The 18,921-nt window shown below is 39.7% G+C and overlaps 1 protein-coding gene across 1 annotated transcript in view; it reads right to left on the bottom strand.

The window, feature by feature from the left end:
* Window positions 1-6,799: 6,799 nt before the first annotated feature.
* Window positions 6,800-18,921, bottom strand: part of tyw1 (tRNA-yW synthesizing protein 1 homolog) — a 78,118-nt gene continuing 65,996 nt past the window's right edge. The window contains exon 16 of the mRNA XM_083913884.1: window positions 6,800-9,076. Coding sequence (XP_083770010.1) covers window positions 8,855-9,076 — 222 coding nt within the window. The 3' untranslated portion in view covers window positions 6,800-8,854. The remainder of the gene's footprint in view (window positions 9,077-18,921) is intronic.

Genomic DNA, 18,921 nt, shown 5'->3' with positions numbered 1-18,921 from the left:
TCCAATACAAACACTGAGTAAGTGCACTGAACAAATAAATACTTGGATGTGCCAAAACTTTTTTCAATTAAACAAAGACAAACCTGAGGTAGCTGTTTTTGGAACTAAAGGGGAGAGAATCAGAGTCAGCACTGAGCTTCAAATGGCAATTTAAGAAAATGGACATCACAATAAAAAAGTCAGCTGACTTGTCCATTTTTTTCAAATTGATAGTACACTGCAGTCTACTATCAATTCAAGAATATATCAACTAAACATAGAGCGTTCTTTTTTTATGCACCACAACTCTGAAACAAACTCCCAGAAAACTGCAGGTTCGCAGGAACTCTCAGATCTTTTAAATCGACACTGAATATTTTTCTGTTTACGGCTGCCTTTTATTAAATCAAATAATTATTCATTTCTTACACTGAACTGAAACATTGATTCAATTTAAATTTATCGTACTCATAATATTTTAGCTACTTATAATCTCTTTAATTACTGTTTATAAATGTTTCTAATTGCTCCTAAACATTTTCTGTTTAAGCACTTTGAATTGCCTTGTTGCAAGTATACAAGCATACTAGTACATTTAATTCCACAGTATTGATTTAAATCGTTTTGGTAAATGCAAAAATCAATATCAGATTAATCAAAATATAGAATAGTCCAATTTATATGCGGTGAAATTAACTGTGTCCCTATGTTTCAATCACTTTGAATATATATATAGATTATAATTGCTTAGTTTGTAATTTAATTTGCTTGGACTCAAAATTTAATTTGATCATATTGTCAGAATGCAGACAGTAAGTAAACCATAATAGTAAATTAGCCTTTTTATACAGTCTATGGATTTAGCACCCATCCATTTGTTGACAGTGATCCTATCCATGGCTTGGTTTAACCGTCCAGGAGCAGGTTATGGAGACAAGCCACATCAGCCCGGAGGGGTGCTTACACATGGACACTGACAGGATGAGCTGAGGGACGGACGACTGCTTGGAGCTCAGAGTCTCTGGACATCTGGCCCAAACAGGACACACACACACACACACACACACACACACACACACACACACACACACACACACACACACACACACACACACACACACACAAGCTGGGGGGAAGGAGGAGCATCGTAGTAATGAGTAATGTTTTGAGCTGGTGGTGGGGCAGAACAGCCTTTGAACCCTCTTTTCATCATCTCTATCTGATGAGCCTCACAGATGACATCCTCCAACACATTTACCAGCCACAGCAAGAATCATTTTCACTTCCACATACCCTTGAGGGGGTTATTAGGCACACACTCAGGCATCACCTTTATAAATATACAAATGATCCCAGAGTCTGAGTGCTGAGCGGAAACTGACAGGCAGCATGATACATGGACTCGCAAACAAACTGTTCACAGCCTTGCCATCACAGGCTGAGCTTGTACACACCACCACCACCGCCACCACCAGCAGCAGCAGCTTAAAAATGGATGAGAGAGCCCCTGCGAGAAAAGCAGGGAAAACCTCACCAGCTACAGCTTTTCTCCCCCAGCAGTCTCTATCGGGTCTCTGTGGACACCCTGCTGTCCTTTTGACAAAGCCGACCTCTGCCCAGCAAACACATCGACCTGTGAGAATTTTACCTGTACCTTGTGGGCCTGTAGATAACCTGTCAATAACAAAAAATTTATCTGTTTTGTTTGTTATTTGCCCTTATTTTGAAGGCCACCCGGAGAGAGTTATATTGGGCTCCAAACTTATTTAAAAAATAAAATAAGTTCCATTTTCGAGAAGCCAAAAAAGATCTTCTTTGTATTGGGTCCTTTCCAAATGGCACTCCACAGTGCAACACATTCAGTGAAGGAACTACAGTACAAAGCATTTTTGGATGAACTGAAGCCATTTAAGTCTCCATCTGTCATTGTTTGGACACAGCCAAGTGTGTGTGTGTGTGTGTGCGTGTGTTTAGCTTTACATATGTTTTAGCTAAATGCTGAAGCATGTTTGGGGCTTGGGATCCAGTCCTTGATGGAAAGAAGGGTTTTTAAAAAAAAAAAAAAACTCAGCCTTTAGTAATGTGTGTGATACATACAGAATTATAAAAGAAATTCAGAAGACAACTAATTCTGATGTTGCCCCCTTTCTGCTTTTCTCTCAGCCCTCCTACGGAGCATGCACACTCTTTCTGTTCAAAACAATTACTGTTTCAGTTGGTCTCAATTATTCACTGTCTCTCGTGTTAAGGGACGATTGCTGGGGGACTATAAAAAGTCATTTCCATTTCAAAAATTATCACAGCATGCGTTCACATTATGAAAAAATAATTATGAAAGCACTTTTAGGGACATTGGTGTGCGCCAGGTAAAAAATGGGGACGATAAAGCCACATTCTGTATGTGACAACAAGAGAGAATCGAGTCAGTTCAAGGAACATGTGATGCTTGTCTTTCTCCTTTGTGTTTTATTTTATATTTCTGCCTCTGAAAACGTTTGATTCTTTTTCAATTACATTTGTTTTGTTACGAGTAGTTCAAGAGTCTCTTTGCAACACAAAGTCTTGATCTCTAGACTTTGACCAGGTTAAAAGGTCAACATATTTATAGAATGGTAATAGAAACTGTTTTATAACCATCAATTATTGTATTAGACATTGTGCAAAGGTAGCGTATAGAGCTGAGTTTCTGTACTCTAAAAAGCACCACTCCTCATTTATATAATTCAGTCATTTAGCTTAAGCATTCGGAGTGAGTTTAAGGGAGTGCACAAGTTAAATGACAGCAGCAAACGTCCAAGAGTGCAGATGTCAGAGTCACAGGGCGATTGGTTATTATTTCCTAAATTCCTGTGAATATTCAAGATTTCCTGTTATTTTGAGGACATCTTCATACTAAATGCTATGTATTATGTATATTTGTACAAAGAACAATCACACATACTTAATAGGCTTCTTTTTTGAAAAATTCAGTGTTTTCTTTGGCCATTGTTTTATTAGCTCTTTGTTTTTTACGGCACACTTTTCTACTGCAGGAGAGGGACGGCTCTGTGAATAAAGCTTGTGTTCAGGTCTTCACCGTAACCTTATCCTGTGAGTTTAGGTCTTACATTATAATTAAAAAAAACAACAATTCCATTTAGTTTATTAACATAAATTAATAAAAGTTGTCAAGCCAGATTGGAAACCATGCACTGCCTTATGACGTTAACACTCCACCCTTCCCTAAACACATAAAGACAATAGAGCAGAAGAAGGGCCTTGTTTCATTCCCCAAATGGGCTGATAGTTATCTTTTAGTTGTGTTGTGCTCTGTGCACTCTCCTAATGCAGTCTGACGGACATGAACAGTTATCTTTGTAGCTTTTACATTAGAAGAATCACAAAATCAGGCTATATCAATCAAAACAGTGCAGTGCAAGGTGCTGAGGACAAAAATATTACATTTACATTTTTCATCTCCCATGGAAGTGCATGAAAAGTCCTTGGAAACTCAATATTCTCCAGTGTTTGAGTAGGGAGGAAATGTCAAAGGAGGGATATGTAAAGATCAAACCTGCTTTGGAACAAATATAAGAAACATCTTCAAATCAACTAATTTGTCAAAACATTCCCGTTTAGTAAGTGATACATACTTAAAACCCATTAGAATAATTTAGCAGGCTGTCCTATTCACTGTTTGTACATATACATTATAAAAGTAATGCACTCATTTGTATACGATCCATGTATTTATAATGGTAGAAATTACATCCAGAGCAACGATGATAATCAGATGATAGACTCCAAGAGTGGCATAATGGGTATAGGGAGGAAGGTTTGGGTGGTAGAGGGGTCCCAAAAAACAGGTCTTTGACCGGGGGACAGGTGTTCTAGTCCTGGAAGTACGAAGCCGAACCAGGATCACCTTTTTTCTAAACTTCACCGCCACGTTCCTGTACTGGTCGCTGTTTCACATTGTTAAATAGTCAAATTTCGTAAGATATCATCTGTAGCCAATGTTGAGATTTATCATTGATTAATGACACTATGCTTTTTTTAATGGCTGAACTTTATCCAGTAAAACTACTGAGTGTAAAATGTGTCTGCAGCCGGTTTCTCTAAACTCAGTGGTACCCACAACCTGGTCCTGGAGTCATTACCCATCATCCCCCAGGTTCTTCTCTCCATATCCTGGCAGATTTTTTCCCCTGGGAAGTGAAACTCCTGCTCCTGTCATTTATCTCATACACATGCTGGGACATGGAAACGTGTGTGTAAACTAGTCAGGAGTGTTCTACTCGTCAACCTTTCCTGTCTTGTTTACAGACAATTAAAGTGCAGCCCACCCTGCTACATATTTATAGTTACATGACTTCACAGCCAGCAGCCTAAATCATCTACAGTTTACACACTGAGGGGTGCGTTCTCCCTTGTGCTTTGTGTAATATCACATCACTGAAAGCTCAGGTAGAAGACTAAACAATTGTGTATGTAGCCATGCTGCAGTTTCAGATTATTACTGCTGTTTGGTAACTGTTGATAGTTATATTTGCTAGATGATGATGTGCAGCAGAATTTGTAATAATTAAGACATTGCTTCTTCTTGCATTAATGATGATAGTACTTTTTGATTTTTGTTTCTCTGGTATTACTTTTTTAAAATCACAAACAAGAGCCATTGAGACGATTTAACTATTAGGATGGAAATATGCATTTTGGGTTATAGAACTGAGAGTGGAGGATTCTATCATTTTGGGCATTTTGCGTCGCCTCACAGCAAGAGGGTTCTTGGTTCAAATCCCGGCTGGGACCCTTTGCTGTGGATTTTGCATGTTCTCCCCGTGTCTGCGTGGGTTTTCTCCGGGTTCTCCTGTTTCCTCCCACAGTCCAAAAACATGCATGTGTTAGGTTAATTGATGACTAAAAAACTGCCTGTAGGTGCGTCTGTCTCCATTCGTCTCTATGTGCCCTGTGATAGACTGGCGTCCTTTTCAGGGTGGACCCGCCTCACGCCCGATGTCAGCTGGGATCGGCTCCAGCCCCCTGTGACCCCGACAGGGACAAGCAGCAAGATGGATGGATGGATGTAGTGAAGATTAAAGGGAACATCTTCATTAAGATTTTTTTATTGCTGTCATTTCCATTGCCTACGAAAATGTAATCAATATTTGTGAACATGAACTTCTCTCTCTCAAAGCCAGAAACCAGAGAAGGATAATGTCTGGAGCTGATCCATAGACCGTTCAAGAGAAAGTGATTATGTTGGGTTTTTTTTTAATATACCCAAATGAGTCTATCCTATTGTGTTGTTGTCAGTAGCGAGGCAGAAATGTACTCAGAAGAGACTGACAGCACCCAGGGGACTTTTCTATCAAAATTGATTTTTTTAATGCAGCAGTTCAACACTTATACTTGTCATCACAAATCTGAAACTTAGCACTCTAGTGTTTGAATTTGGGCCAGAGTTCATGTTCACTAATATTTTTGGACTGCCTTAGACCATAGAGGCAGTATGAATTTTGATAATGGGCGTAGTAGTTGCCCTTTAAGTTACACAACTCTTCAACTCTGATTTAGTCTTTTAGTTTCCCCAAAAGACCAACATGAAGTAGGATCTGCTTTCTTTAATGCAAGTGGATAATCAGTGTCACCTACTATTATTACTTCAAATTAAATGATAACGAAACCTAATCAATACAAAAGCCAAACATGACATTTTTATCTTTGTTTTTATTATTAATTTTTATCACAAGAGAGGATTTAAAGTAAGCTTGGATTCTAGAAGTACAAATTTAATGCCAATGACCTGTTTAGTTTAGTTTCTTTTGAAAGAAAAATGTGGATGACAAAAAACGTCATATGAACCAATCACTATAATAATCCAATTATACCTATACGTGGAAAAACCGCCCTCAGCACCCTCACTGTCATATTGCTTAAAGGATTTGGAGGTTTAATCAGAAGAGTTTTGGAGCCTGTTTACTTTCTTCAGCAGATCTAAATTGTTACCTGCAGTTTTGACTTTGCGCTGCAGAAAACCAAAAGGACAAAGCAACGAAGATTTCCAGCGAAGGCAAGGCACTCAGCTACATTATGGACACAGAAAAAAAAAATTGGAGATGGACATTGTGGGTTTGATAAAACAGCTCTTACAGCTTGGGTATGAAACAATGTGTTTATGTGCCTGACCCTGTTACCACGATGACAGTTGCCTCTGCTGTGCATCAGGTGGTTCTGGCGTCCACGTCATCCATTAATTCCTTATAGTGGACACCTCGTCAGGCATTAACCCTTACTTAATGGACACCCTGCAGCCAATCAGAATCGAGTATTCACTCCGGCCATGGTATAATATTAGATCATACAAGTCCTATCTATAATGTGTCAACTATTAAATGGGATTTTGTATTTTATATTGCAAAAAAAACAATCACACATTAACAAAATGTATGGCAGTTTGATATTTCTAAACTACAGTAACAACAAATTATATCTGAGTAATCTATAGAAATAACTGGAGCTCCTGTATCACTTTTGAACTTCACGTCTGCCTCCATCCTTGTTCAATTAGAGCTCTGCTGTTGGCCTCTAAGTGCAGCCCAGAAAGCTTTCAGCACAAGTACAGTACACTCAAAATGTCAACTTCCCACTTTGTTGCCAGTAAAAAAGAAAGAAATAACAGAACAAAAAAAGAAAAGAAAAATAATTGAAATACAATGTCTTCCATAAATACAGTATGAAACATGGATCTGTGTGTATGTGGGCTGCATATGCAATTCACAAATGACAAAGCAGATGATTCCACATACATTTATTACAGTGATATATCCTCACACCTGCTGTTTCTCCCAACAGGGAGTCGCTGCAACACAAGCCGTACAAAACACAGAAAAATGGATTTAAATTTTCACATCTGGATTTACATTCAAATAAAACAAAATAAAATGGACTTGAATTTTCAATCTGGATTCAGTAAAATATCAGTTAAGGCTTTTTATTCTGGAAAAACTACATCACCACCCATGATGCCTTTCTTCATACTAATACAGTACCTGGGGCGTCATTTATAAAGGGGGCGTAAGCACAGAACAGGGCACACGCCACTTTCTAGGCAAACTCACACGCTGACCCGGGTGTACGCAAACTAACCGGAGAAATGAGAAACGGTGACACTGACGGCAAAAGGATGAAACAAGAGAAACTGTGAAACTGAGACCGTGGTGTAAAATAAATCGAAATATTACCTCTCAATCAACCATTCTTACAATAATACACAAACAGCTGTTTGATCATAAATTCAAATGAAGATATCTTTGAAAAAAACCCTCATGAGTTATAAATATGTTCTGTAATTATTAAACAATATTTGCATGTTATGGAGTTTATTCTTATAAATAATAAGCAGGACGTGCGTGCACACTGTTTTATAAATCCCAATATTTCTATGCGCATGCATGCCTATGTTTTAAGTGAGGCCCCAGATCCTTGCTTGTGACTAGATGTAGATCAGACAACATACAATTTTACAACGTTGGGAGTTGGGTGGTTGTACAGTTGCAGTTTATCTTTGAGACTTGATATTCCCTGAGAATGTGGTGATCACAATGTTGTGTTATAACTTCAATTGTGAATTATTCTATGTTGAAGTGCAATACAAAACACTGATATAATTTGTATTGTTTTTAGTGCCTTTATTTTACTGTGAAGTTTAGCTAAATTACTGCAAAAATCTCACATACTTTATATCAAGTTATTCAAATAACACAAGTGTATCATGATTAGGGGCATTGCAATTCTCAAAATCTACAATTCATTCTATTTTAAGGTAACCATTCAATTAAATGTCTTATTCAGTAATGATGGCTATGACATTGTGAGAAAAACAGATTGTTTTATGCTCTGGAAACTGTCATGCACGGTATCAAGTGTGATATGAATGCCATATTGTTTTGGAATGCACCACGATAAGGCCATATGGTCAAATTGAAATAATCTATTTGAGTTGGTCATCCTACTTTTGATTTAGATCATTTAAATCTCATTTCGACTGCTTTCCAATTTAGAATTGAAATTGCAACACCCCTAATAATTATGGGTGATTTTTTGAAACCTATATTATTTATTTTTCAGAATAGCAGAACTATCTTTCAAAAGCTGCAATAGTGTCTCCCATCCCAGCTCAGAGCACTGTAACCAACCAGGGCCAACACTGCTGGGAATGTTAAACAGTGCAAAAAATACCACAGAGAGAGCAATAAGAGGCCTGGCTCTCCCAGCGGAGACGCAGCCTTGATGCCTTTCTCTTACTGCTTGAGTCTATCTCAACCAAGTAAAGACAACCACTGTCCTAATGAGTGGGAGGAAAGGTGTCTGGGAAAGTATCGCCCCCACAGACGAGATGAGAAGAGCTTCACCCTATATGCTAATCATGTATTGAGCTACACAGCTGTCTAACTGGATTATTAAAAAAGCTCCAGAAATGATGCTGAAACCACTTCCAGGTTCAACTTTAACATAGTGAAATGGTTTTACAGAGCAAAGCCATTGACAATTACAATAATGACCCTTTCAAAACAGAGGGACGTGACAAAGATCTATGTACATATAGAAAGCAAAAGAAGCCTTAAAGGGAACGTGAAGGGGAATGTCTAGGAAATGACTTGATTCCGAAGCTAATACAACAAAAGATCCAAACTGAAGAGAAATGCAAAGAGGGAGAAGGATTTTAAGTGAGAACATGGACAGCTAGGAACCGTTAAAAAAGCCTGTCCGGTTAAAGAAAGCTTTAAACTCACTGACAAAGGGAACTTAACAGAAAAACCCTACTTTTTTTGTCTGCTATCAAGATCAGTACTTGTTCTATTCATCCTACCTCCCTTTCTCTCTCTCACATCTATCAGCATCCTGAAATGTCTTTGGTTTTACTGCGTCGTTGGAAGCGTGTGTCGGCGGGGTCAAAACCTTGCTCATTGGCTCCGAACAGAGCCCAGCTGGGAGTTTTGGCCATGTAGTCCAAGGCTGAGAAGCCCTGCTGTCCCCCACTCTCCTCGTAAGCCTGGACCAGCTCCTGGAAACGCTCGTAGTCGATCCATGTCCACCACTCGCCGTCCACCTTGAACTGAAAGCACAGAGAGAGAAGGAAGGTGGTGGATGAGCGAGGGGCAGAAATCCAAGCAGTGTTTGTGGATCTGTAGCCATGACGGCCGTTGTAATTAAAGGTTAATTTAACAACTTAAGTAAAGAAACCAGGAAAATTCTTATTTGTAAAGAATATCCAATCCTACTGGAGGTGAAACAGAATGTTAATATACCACTGCTGGTTGCATTCTTCAAAATAATCGAATTATTTATATTTCATGAACCGATCAATTATTTGAAACATGTCTACCTGTTGGACACACAAGCTGCTAAAATTAGACTGATTAGTTGACAACTGCTGAATTAATTGCCAACTATTTTTTGATAATGGATTTATCAGTTTGAGTAATTTTTTTAAAAAGAAAACGTCACACAGCTCTTTATATTCGGATATTTCCTGCTTAGTAAAGTGAATATCCTTGACTTGTGGACAAAACCAGAAATTTGAAGAAAAATTGAATCATGTCCTGTCTAATTTCATGTGCTGATCTTTTGTAGCATGATGGGAAATTAAGATCACTAAAACTATATTTGAAACATCGTGATCATTTTGCAGCGTGACATTTAGATCATTTGATATGTCAAACTTTTGAAGGACCTACACATAAACTGTTAATTAAAAGCTAAAAAAAGAATAGTAAACTCTATTTATAAAGCACATTGCCTATAATTGGACGTAAAGCCATACACTCAGATACAGAGAGAGAAAGTAGAAGTAACGCTCAAGTAGAAAAGTGGAGTAGTTTGGAGTAGTTTCAGTAGACTGCGATTCGGGCTAAAGTTGCAACATTGTTACCTTTTTCATGGAGAACACTGAAACTCTCAGAATTAATGGAGCAACACCAAATATATGCAAGTCTTGGTTTTTCTGGTTAGATTTGGTGTTTCTATTATTTTAGATAAAGGCGAGCACTATGAGCAGCTGAGTAAAGACAGGCCCTGATGACAGAGAGAGAGATCATGATGTGTTGTGTAATTATGAGCAGGCCATGGTCATAAAAACTTAATGATTGAAAGTTATCACCCATTAAATCATAGACCTGTATATGTCTGTTAATTGAGCGCATGGTTGAATTAATTGAAATTGCAGGCACTGTTTTTGGTTCACTTCCTGAAATGAACTGAGCTCTGAGTTTTGGTTGTTTGGTCCGCACCAGAGTTCCAATGAGCTTTCACACCACTCCTAAAGATTTCATCGAAAAGCAAACACAGTGACTACAGTTTTTCACTCCACATCTGCCACGTGCTGTTAGTTTAGTCTCTCTTTAAAATGGTTGCAGATTCACCAGCTCTACCACATGCTTTCTCCTCACATATCGCCTTTTATCACTCACTGCTTCTTACTCCATCACCTAACTTGCCATCCATCTTACTAAAGAGAAAAAAAGAAGGAAATAAATGGACAGAAAGAGAGCGAGGAGCAGAAAAGGATTGTGTGTGTTTGTTTTTGAGAGCCACACTAACTGCCAGAGACAGAGAGAATGTATTGAGTATTTGACAATGAGGGCAAAGCCTCCAACATCACTCTGCCTCTCTAATCCTGCTGGTTTTCCCAAACCAGCACACAGGGTGAAGAGTGTGACCTCTACTTTCCCAGCATGCAACAGTGGTCTCCAGTTGATACAAAACCATTTTAGCCTAGTTGTCGGCAAAGATAGGAAGGACCCGAGAAGAATCAAAAGAGGTATTTGTATTACATACAATACAACCTTTCCTCTGAAGACTGGTGCCGTGTATGGCAGCCCTTTTCTGAACTTCAAATGGTCCTTGATGACTTAACTCACTTGTGTGTTTTGTTTAAAAAAAACCTGTGACTGGATGCATAATGGTGCAGAGTTGTCACTGAGGACGCCTGTTGTGCTTTTTGCTCTCAGTATTCAAAAGCTATTTCAGATTAATGGCTGCTTTGGCCAGACCCCTGCATGTGCACTGTGCCTTGCTTCTTTAAAATTCTCAGACTTACCCCAAACAGCTTCTACAACTGTTATTAACACAACGGGTGGTAAAGAGAGCTAGCATGACATTCTGACTGTTCTGACTTTCTCAGAACAAGACTCGGTAAAAACCTAGTATACGGCTGGTCATATGGTCATGTGCTTGTGGCCAAATGTTTTACAGGGACACTCATAGTGGTGCCTATAATAGATCTAGTGTCAGTAACAAAATCCGTTTGATTGCATTGTTTTCCATTGGAGTGTCCTAACTGGCTGTGAGCGATACCACGTGCAACTTTGAGCTGAACCTTTGTCCAAGTTGGTATTATTTCTGTTGATTGCATTGAAAGCGCCGCAAGGAAGAGCTGATGAATAAATAAATGCAAAACCATCGCATTTTACTACAAAAACCTAAGTGAATGTGTTGTTGAAGCTAAGGATAAGGTAAAACCAGAGGAGACTCTGGGGAAATGTAGTGTATTTGGTGCACTGCAGGGCTAATTGCGCGTGTCTGCAGCTCTGCGGAGCGCTGAGGAGACCGTAGGTGAAGTGACGTGTTGGCTCTTTCAGTCGGTGCACGAGAAATTGAGCCGTTTTTGCAGGAGCATATTTTAGAACCCCCTCCACACATTCAGTGTATATCTAACAGATTCAGTGTGGACAGAGCGCATCAATGCAACATGATAGACGGACTTCAATTATTGGCTACACAAAAAAAAATCTCTAGTCTATAATGTGAATACTTGTATATGTAATATTTGTTTGTTGTGTAGGAGCATATCCAATGACATGGTTAAGCTATTTCCGAGACAAATAATTGAGGACTGCTTTAATGTAACAATAAAATAATTACGTTTTTTTCAACGATTCGTTGTTCCGGATTACAAATGTGCAATTAATGTTGCTGTTCAGATTGCAAAGTTGGTCTTGAAGAGAAATTATTCATGGACAAACTGAAACCTACACTGGGGTTCATCTGCATGTACTGCATTAGTGCTGCTTAAAGTCTGTGCATTGAAATGGTGTCCAGCAGTGGCAGCAACCACAACAACCGCCTATTGAGGACGTAAATCAGTTGACTGTGGCGCCAATTCACATTGAAAGAGCCAATGAGGAAGCGCTGCAGATAACCAGCCAGCCAAAAACAGCATCTCAAAATGACAAAACATACTCATAAAAGGGCCAACATTTATTCGCCAAGGTAAAAACTTTGCTGCTGGAGACGGCAGCCCACTGAGGGAGTCACGGCATTAAGCATTTGAGCGTTAGCCTTTTGATGCCTCAGCCATTAGAGAAAAGCTACCCATTGCATTGCTAATGAGGCCTGAGGAATGGGTGGGAAATGAGAGCAGCTCCTATTGGGAGTTAATGTTTCTGGTAATGAGAAGGGATGATATTTGTTCAGTCGGCATCCGACAAACAACGTCAGTCTTTAAGCAACAAATTAACATTAAGTTGTCTTGGATGAGAACAAGACGGCCTGTTGTTTTTACTAACAGCGTCTCTGCTGAGGATCACTGAGGACAGCTTCTTTGCTGAGCACCACAGGAGGTGCCTTCATGTTTCTGTACATGCCAAAGAGCTGCACAGTACTTTCACACACACATTTACAGAAAACTGATGGAAGATCATCACATCTTATCTTTGTCTTCAGGAACTTGAATTACTATCTTTCTCATATAGAGGTCTGCTCTGTAAATTAAGTTTCCTGTGCTCTCCTTAGTAAAAAAAATATATGCACATACTTATATATACAGTGGGTACGGAAAGTATTCAGGCCCCCTTAAATTTTTTACTCTTTGTTAAATTGCAGCCATGTGCTAAAATCATTTAAGTTCATTTTTTTTCCTTTTAATGTACACACAGCACCCCATATTGACAGAAAAACACAGAATTGTAGACATTTTTACAGATTTATTAAAAAAGAAAAACTGAAATATCACATGGACATAAGTATTCAGACCCTTTGCTGTGACACTTGTATATTTACCTCAGGTACTGTCCATTTCTTCTGATCATCCATGAGATGGTTCTACACCTTCATTGGAGTCCAGCTGTGTTTAATTCTAATGATTGGACTTGATTAAGGAAGCCACACACCTGTCTATATAAGACCTTACAGCTCACAGTGCATGTCAGAGCAGATGAGAATCATGAGGTCGAAGGAACTGCCTGAAGAGCTCAGAGACAGAATTGTGGCAAGGCACAGATCTGGCCATGGATACAAAAAAATTTCTGCTGCACTTAAAGTTCCCAAGAGCACAGTGGCCTCCATAATCCTTATATGGAAGATGTATGGGATGACAAGAACTCTTCCAAGAGCTGGCCGTCCAACCAAACTGAGCAATCGGGGGAGAAGAGCCTTGGTGAGAGAGGTAAAGAAGAACCCAAAGATCACAGTGGCTGAACTCCAGAGATGCAGTGAGGAGATGGGAGAAAGTTCAAGAAAGTCAACCATCACTGCAGCCCTCCACCAGTCAGGGCTTTATGGCAGAGTGGCCCGACGGAAGCCTCTCCTCAGAGTAAGACACATGAAAGCCCGCATAGAATTTGCCAAAAAACACATGAAGGACTCCCAGACTATGATAAATAAGATTCTCTGGTCTGATGAGACAAAGATAGAACTTTTTGGCCTTAATTCTAAGCGGTATGTGTGGAGAAAACCAGGCACTGCTCATCACCTGCCCAACACCATCCCTACAGTCAAGTGTGGTGGTGGGAGCATCATGCTGTGGGGGTGTTTTGCAGCTGCAGGGACAGGACGACTGGTTGCAATTGAAGGAAAGATGAATGCGGCCAAGTACAGAGATATCCTGGACGAAAACCTTTTCCAGAGTGCTATGGACCTCAGACTGGGCCGACGGTTCACCTTCCAACAAGACAATGACCCTAAGCACACAGCTAAAATGACGAAGGAGTGGCTTCGGAACAACTCTGTGACTGTTCTTGAATGGCCCAGCCAGAGCCCTGACTTGAACCCAATTGAGCATCTCTGGAGAGACCTCAAAATGGCTGTCCACCAACGTTCACCATCCAACCTGACAGAACTGGAGAGGATCTGCAAGGAGGAATGGCAGAGGATCCCCAAATCCAGGTGTGAAAAACTAGTTGCATCATTCCCAAGAAGACTCACGGCTGTATTAGCTCAAAAGGGTGCTTCCACTCAATACTGAGCAAAGGGTCTGAATACTTATGTCCATGTGATATTTCAGTTTTTCTTTTTTAATAAATCTGTAAAAATGTCTACAATTCTGTGTTTTTCTGTCAATATGGGTTGCTGTGTGTACATTAATGAGGAAAAAAATGAACTTAAATGATTTTAGCACATGGCTGCAATTTAACAAAGAGTAAAAAATTTAAGGGGGTCTGAATACTTTCCGTACCCACTGTATGTGTGTGTGTGTGTTTCTGTATAGTGATGGCAAACCCTATCTATCAGCATGTTGTCGACATTCATTTTTTTTTCCTCCATACAGCCATTTCAGACTTTGAACTGCAACCTAAATTATTTTTCTCATCTTCTGTGCAGGGACACATCATTGTTAGAAGCACATTGAGGCTAAGCAGCTGATATTTTAACCAAATTGCAATATGGCCTACTGCAACTTTCATATAGCAGGAAGTGCAATATTTGTTAAAGGCGGAATGCGTGTCAAAATACCAATTTAAAGTGAATCGTCAAGAAACAAACATCCACCCAGGAAAGAAATGCTGCTGTGTGAAAAGCCTTTCACGTATCTAGTACAACCCAATTGGTGAAAAAAAAAAACTACAGACGTGTCAGCAAACTGGTGACAAAACTAATGCAAACCCCCAAAGGCAGCAGTTACATCTAAATAAAATCAACACAACGATTGTTTGAACCAACTGAAAAGAGCCATGTACTCTATCTGGTTTCCCTTGTCAACAAACTACTATAAATTATACTATATGCAACATAAAAACAGCCGATGTAGGCTTCATTTTTATATCTGGTGTGGCTATGAAGCTAGCAATAACAATTTCAACAATAGATATTTCTGTATATTGTATATTGTGTTCTTTATTATTTTGTTGTATTTATTACTTTCTACCTCGTGTTTCCTTACAAACACTATTCAGAGTAGAGGGAAAAGGAAATATTTCATTTCACAGGGAAACTTGTTTATAACTTTACATATGCCAATATACGCTTAATCTTATAAGAAATATGCATACATCAAAAAGGATGTCTGCAAAAAGGGATACCTTGACATGGACTACAAAACACAAACCTAACAGGTCTACTGATTTGTAATGCAACAGGTCTTTCAGAAGGATTATCTCTGGGAGGTCTGGGACTGCTTTCATTAGAGCCTCCTCTGAGAGAAATGGGTCTGAGATGGAAGAGGATGGAGAATAAGAGGAATAAAAGATGGAAGGGCTGGGCTGGCAGAGAAAGTAAAATAAGGAGTAAGGGAGGTAGAGGAATACCTATCAAAGATCCCAGGGATTGAAAAGAAACTAATGATCATGATGTGTCACACACACACACACACACACACACACACACACACACACACACACACACACACACACACACACACACACACACACACACACACACACACACACACACACACACACACACACACACACACACACACACACACACACACACACACACACACACACACACACACACACACACACACACACACACACCTGATGTCTACTAAAGGACTACATCAAACAGTGATATTCATCTGGAACTAGAAGATCTGAGGACTGTGCAGTAAGCACGCAGACACGCACGTGTACACTCAAAATGAGACGACTGTGCTTTCCTGTGATGCATTTTAAACTTGGCTCTTATGTAAGTTAACACCAAAACTTCATATTCTGGATTCTCTTCCAGCAGAAACTATGCTGCACAAAGACATTCAGGACACTGAAGACAGAAAAACACCAGACTCTATGTTCACAGGAGGAACCCAGTTCCCAAACTCTGGTGGATTATTTATGAGTGCTCAAAAATGAGGAGAAAATAAGTCAATATGAGTTGTCAACCTAAAAAAAGAATGTAATCAGCATCGGTGTTTACCACAATCTCCAAGATGAACATAATGTATAGACTAGAAAAGTGCACTCAGTAGAGAGCAGATCTCACTAGCTGTGTGCATACTAAAGTTAAAATGGCGGCGAAGCTATCAATAAGCAGGATTTATGTCTCTTGTATGCCTAACTTTGGAGGATCATAACATTTCAGGTATAGAAATGTACATGCTCAAGTTCAAGTTTGAGCCACGGCAAAGGCTGACTCTGGAGCTCTGTTGATTGCCATTAATGTCTTTCTGAAGCAGCTAATTGATCACTTGCAGCCCTTCGCTGCTGCTTAAGAGGACTGATGAGTTAGAAGTAAGGAAGCAGCAGGATGACGAATGAGTTAGTAGTCAATGACCATATAAAACAGTCAATAAAATAGGTTTTTCAAAAAAGGTCGAAACCCCACAACCACAAAGGGTCTTGAACATACTGTACAGACTTAAATGTGCAATGATTTCCAGTAGTACGCGTAATTAGCTGCAGACAGAAACACACACACTCAGCTCAACACATGATCTCCTTCCTGATGGATAATAATCGTTGGTCACTCATATTTATTTTCATTCTGTGACAGATTCATTTTAGTTTATGCATATCTCTCTCCCATGTGATAATCTATAATCTATTTCTTATTCAATTTTTGCTCCAGTTAAATTGTTTTTCTCACAGTGGCTCAGCCAGAGCTATAAGTTAACAGGCAGAGAGATGCTGCTTCAGAGCATCAAGCACTAATACTGCTGATCCGCGTGATTGAAAGCAGGAAGTGGAAAACTGTGAAGGGAATGTGTGTGTGAGTGTGTACAGTGGGTACGGAAAGTATTCAGACCCCCTTAAATTTTTTACTCTTTGTTAAATTGCAGCCATGTGCTAAAATCATTTAAGTTCATTTTTTTCCTCATTAATGTACACACAGCAACCCATATTGACAGAAAAACACAGAATTGTAGACATTTTTACAGATTTATTAAAAAAGAAAAACTGAAATATCACATGGACATAAGTATTCAGACCCTTTGCTCAGTATTGAGTGGAAGCACCCTTTTGAGCTAATACAGCCGTGAGTCTTCTTGGGAATGATGCAACTAGTTTTTCACACCTGGATTTGGGGATCCTCTGCCATTCCTCCTTGCAGATCCTCTCCAGTTCTGTCAGGTTGGATGGTGAACGTTGGTGGACAGCCATTTTGAGGTCTCTCCAGAGATGCTCAATTGGGTTCAAGTCAGGGCTCTGGCTGGGCCATTCAAGAACAGTCACAGAGTTGTTCCGAAGCCACTCCTTCGTCATTTTAGCTGTGTGCTTAGGGTCATTGTCTTGTTGGAAGGTGAACCGTCGGCCCAGTCTGAGGTCCATAGCACTCTGGAAAAGGTTTTCGTCCAGGATATCTCTGTACTTGGCCGCATTCATCTTTCCTTCAATTGCAACCAGTCGTCCTGTCCCTGCAGCTGCAAAACACCCCCACAGCATGATGCTCCCACCACCACACTTGACTGTAGGGATGGTGTTGGGCAGGTGATGAGCAGTGCCTGGTTTTCTCCACACATACCGCTTAGAATTAAGGCCAAAAAGTTCTATCTTTGTCTCATCAGACCAGAGAATCTTATTTATCATAGTCTGGGAGTCCTTCATGTGTTTTTTGGCAAATTCTATGCGGGCTTTCATGTGTCTTACTCTGAGGAGAGGCTTCCGTCGGGCCACTCTGCCATAAAGCCCTGACTGGTGGAGGGCTGCAGTGATGGTTGACTTTCTTGAACTTTCTCCCATCTCCTCACTGCATCTCTGGAGTTCAGCCACTGTGATCTTTGGGTTCTTCTTTACCTCTCTCACCAAGGCTCTTCTCCCCCGATTGCTCAGTTTGGTTGGACGGCCAGCTCTTGGAAGAGTTCTTGTCATCCCATACATCTTCCATATAAGGATTATGGAGGCCACTGTGCTCTTGGGAACTTTAAGTGCAGCAGAAATTTTTTTGTATCCATGGCCAGATCTGTGCCTTGCCACAATTCTGTCTCTGAGCTCTTCAGGCAGTTCCTTCGACCTCATGATTCTCATCTGCTCTGACATGCACTGTGAGCTGTAAGGTCTTATATAGACAGGTGTGTGGCTTCCTTAATCAAGTCCAATCATTAGAATTAAACACAGCTGGACTCCAATGAAGGTGTAGAACCATCTCATGGATGATCAGAAGAAATGGACAGTACCTGAGGTAAATATACAAGTGTCACAGCAAAGGGTCTGAATACTTATGTCCATGTGATATTTCAGTTTTTCTTTTTTAATAAATCTGTAAAAATGTCTACAATTCTGTGTTTTTCTGTCAATATGGGGTGCTGTGTGTACATTAAAAGGAAAAAAAATGAACTTAAATGATTTTAGCACATGGCTGCAATTTAACAAAGAGTAAAAAATTTAAGGGGGCCTGAATACTTTCCGTACCCACTGTATATCAAGTCCTACTGACAGTTGTAGGCGGGGATGTGCAAATTAATCAAAGTGTCTAAAGCAGTTGCACAAATGGCCTATGGATATATTTGTGTAGTTGAATTATAGAGTGATGAGACTGCCCACCCAGTATTACCATCCCAAGGAGCCATGCAACTAGCACAACGGAGAGATGAGACATACAATGTTTGTAGTGTAGTGTTTCCAGTAAGATTCAAATAAATTCAATCCTGTATTACAATGAAAATTTGTGGATTTTAATCTTTATACTCATAAAACATGATTTGTTGTTACTTGTTCAAATTTCCAGGAGGTTTTGTACAGGAGGCATTAGGCATATAGACATGTTTTCAACCTTCAGTATTCATTTTTAGAAGTTACTATGTAACAG

This window comes from Echiichthys vipera (genome assembly GCF_963691815.1).
Source record: "Echiichthys vipera genome assembly, chromosome: 5".
In the NCBI taxonomy this organism is placed as follows: Eukaryota; Metazoa; Chordata; class Actinopteri; order Perciformes; family Trachinidae; genus Echiichthys; species Echiichthys vipera.
Note: the sequence above shows the minus strand (reverse complement) of the source record. Positions and strands in the feature narration are given on the sequence as shown.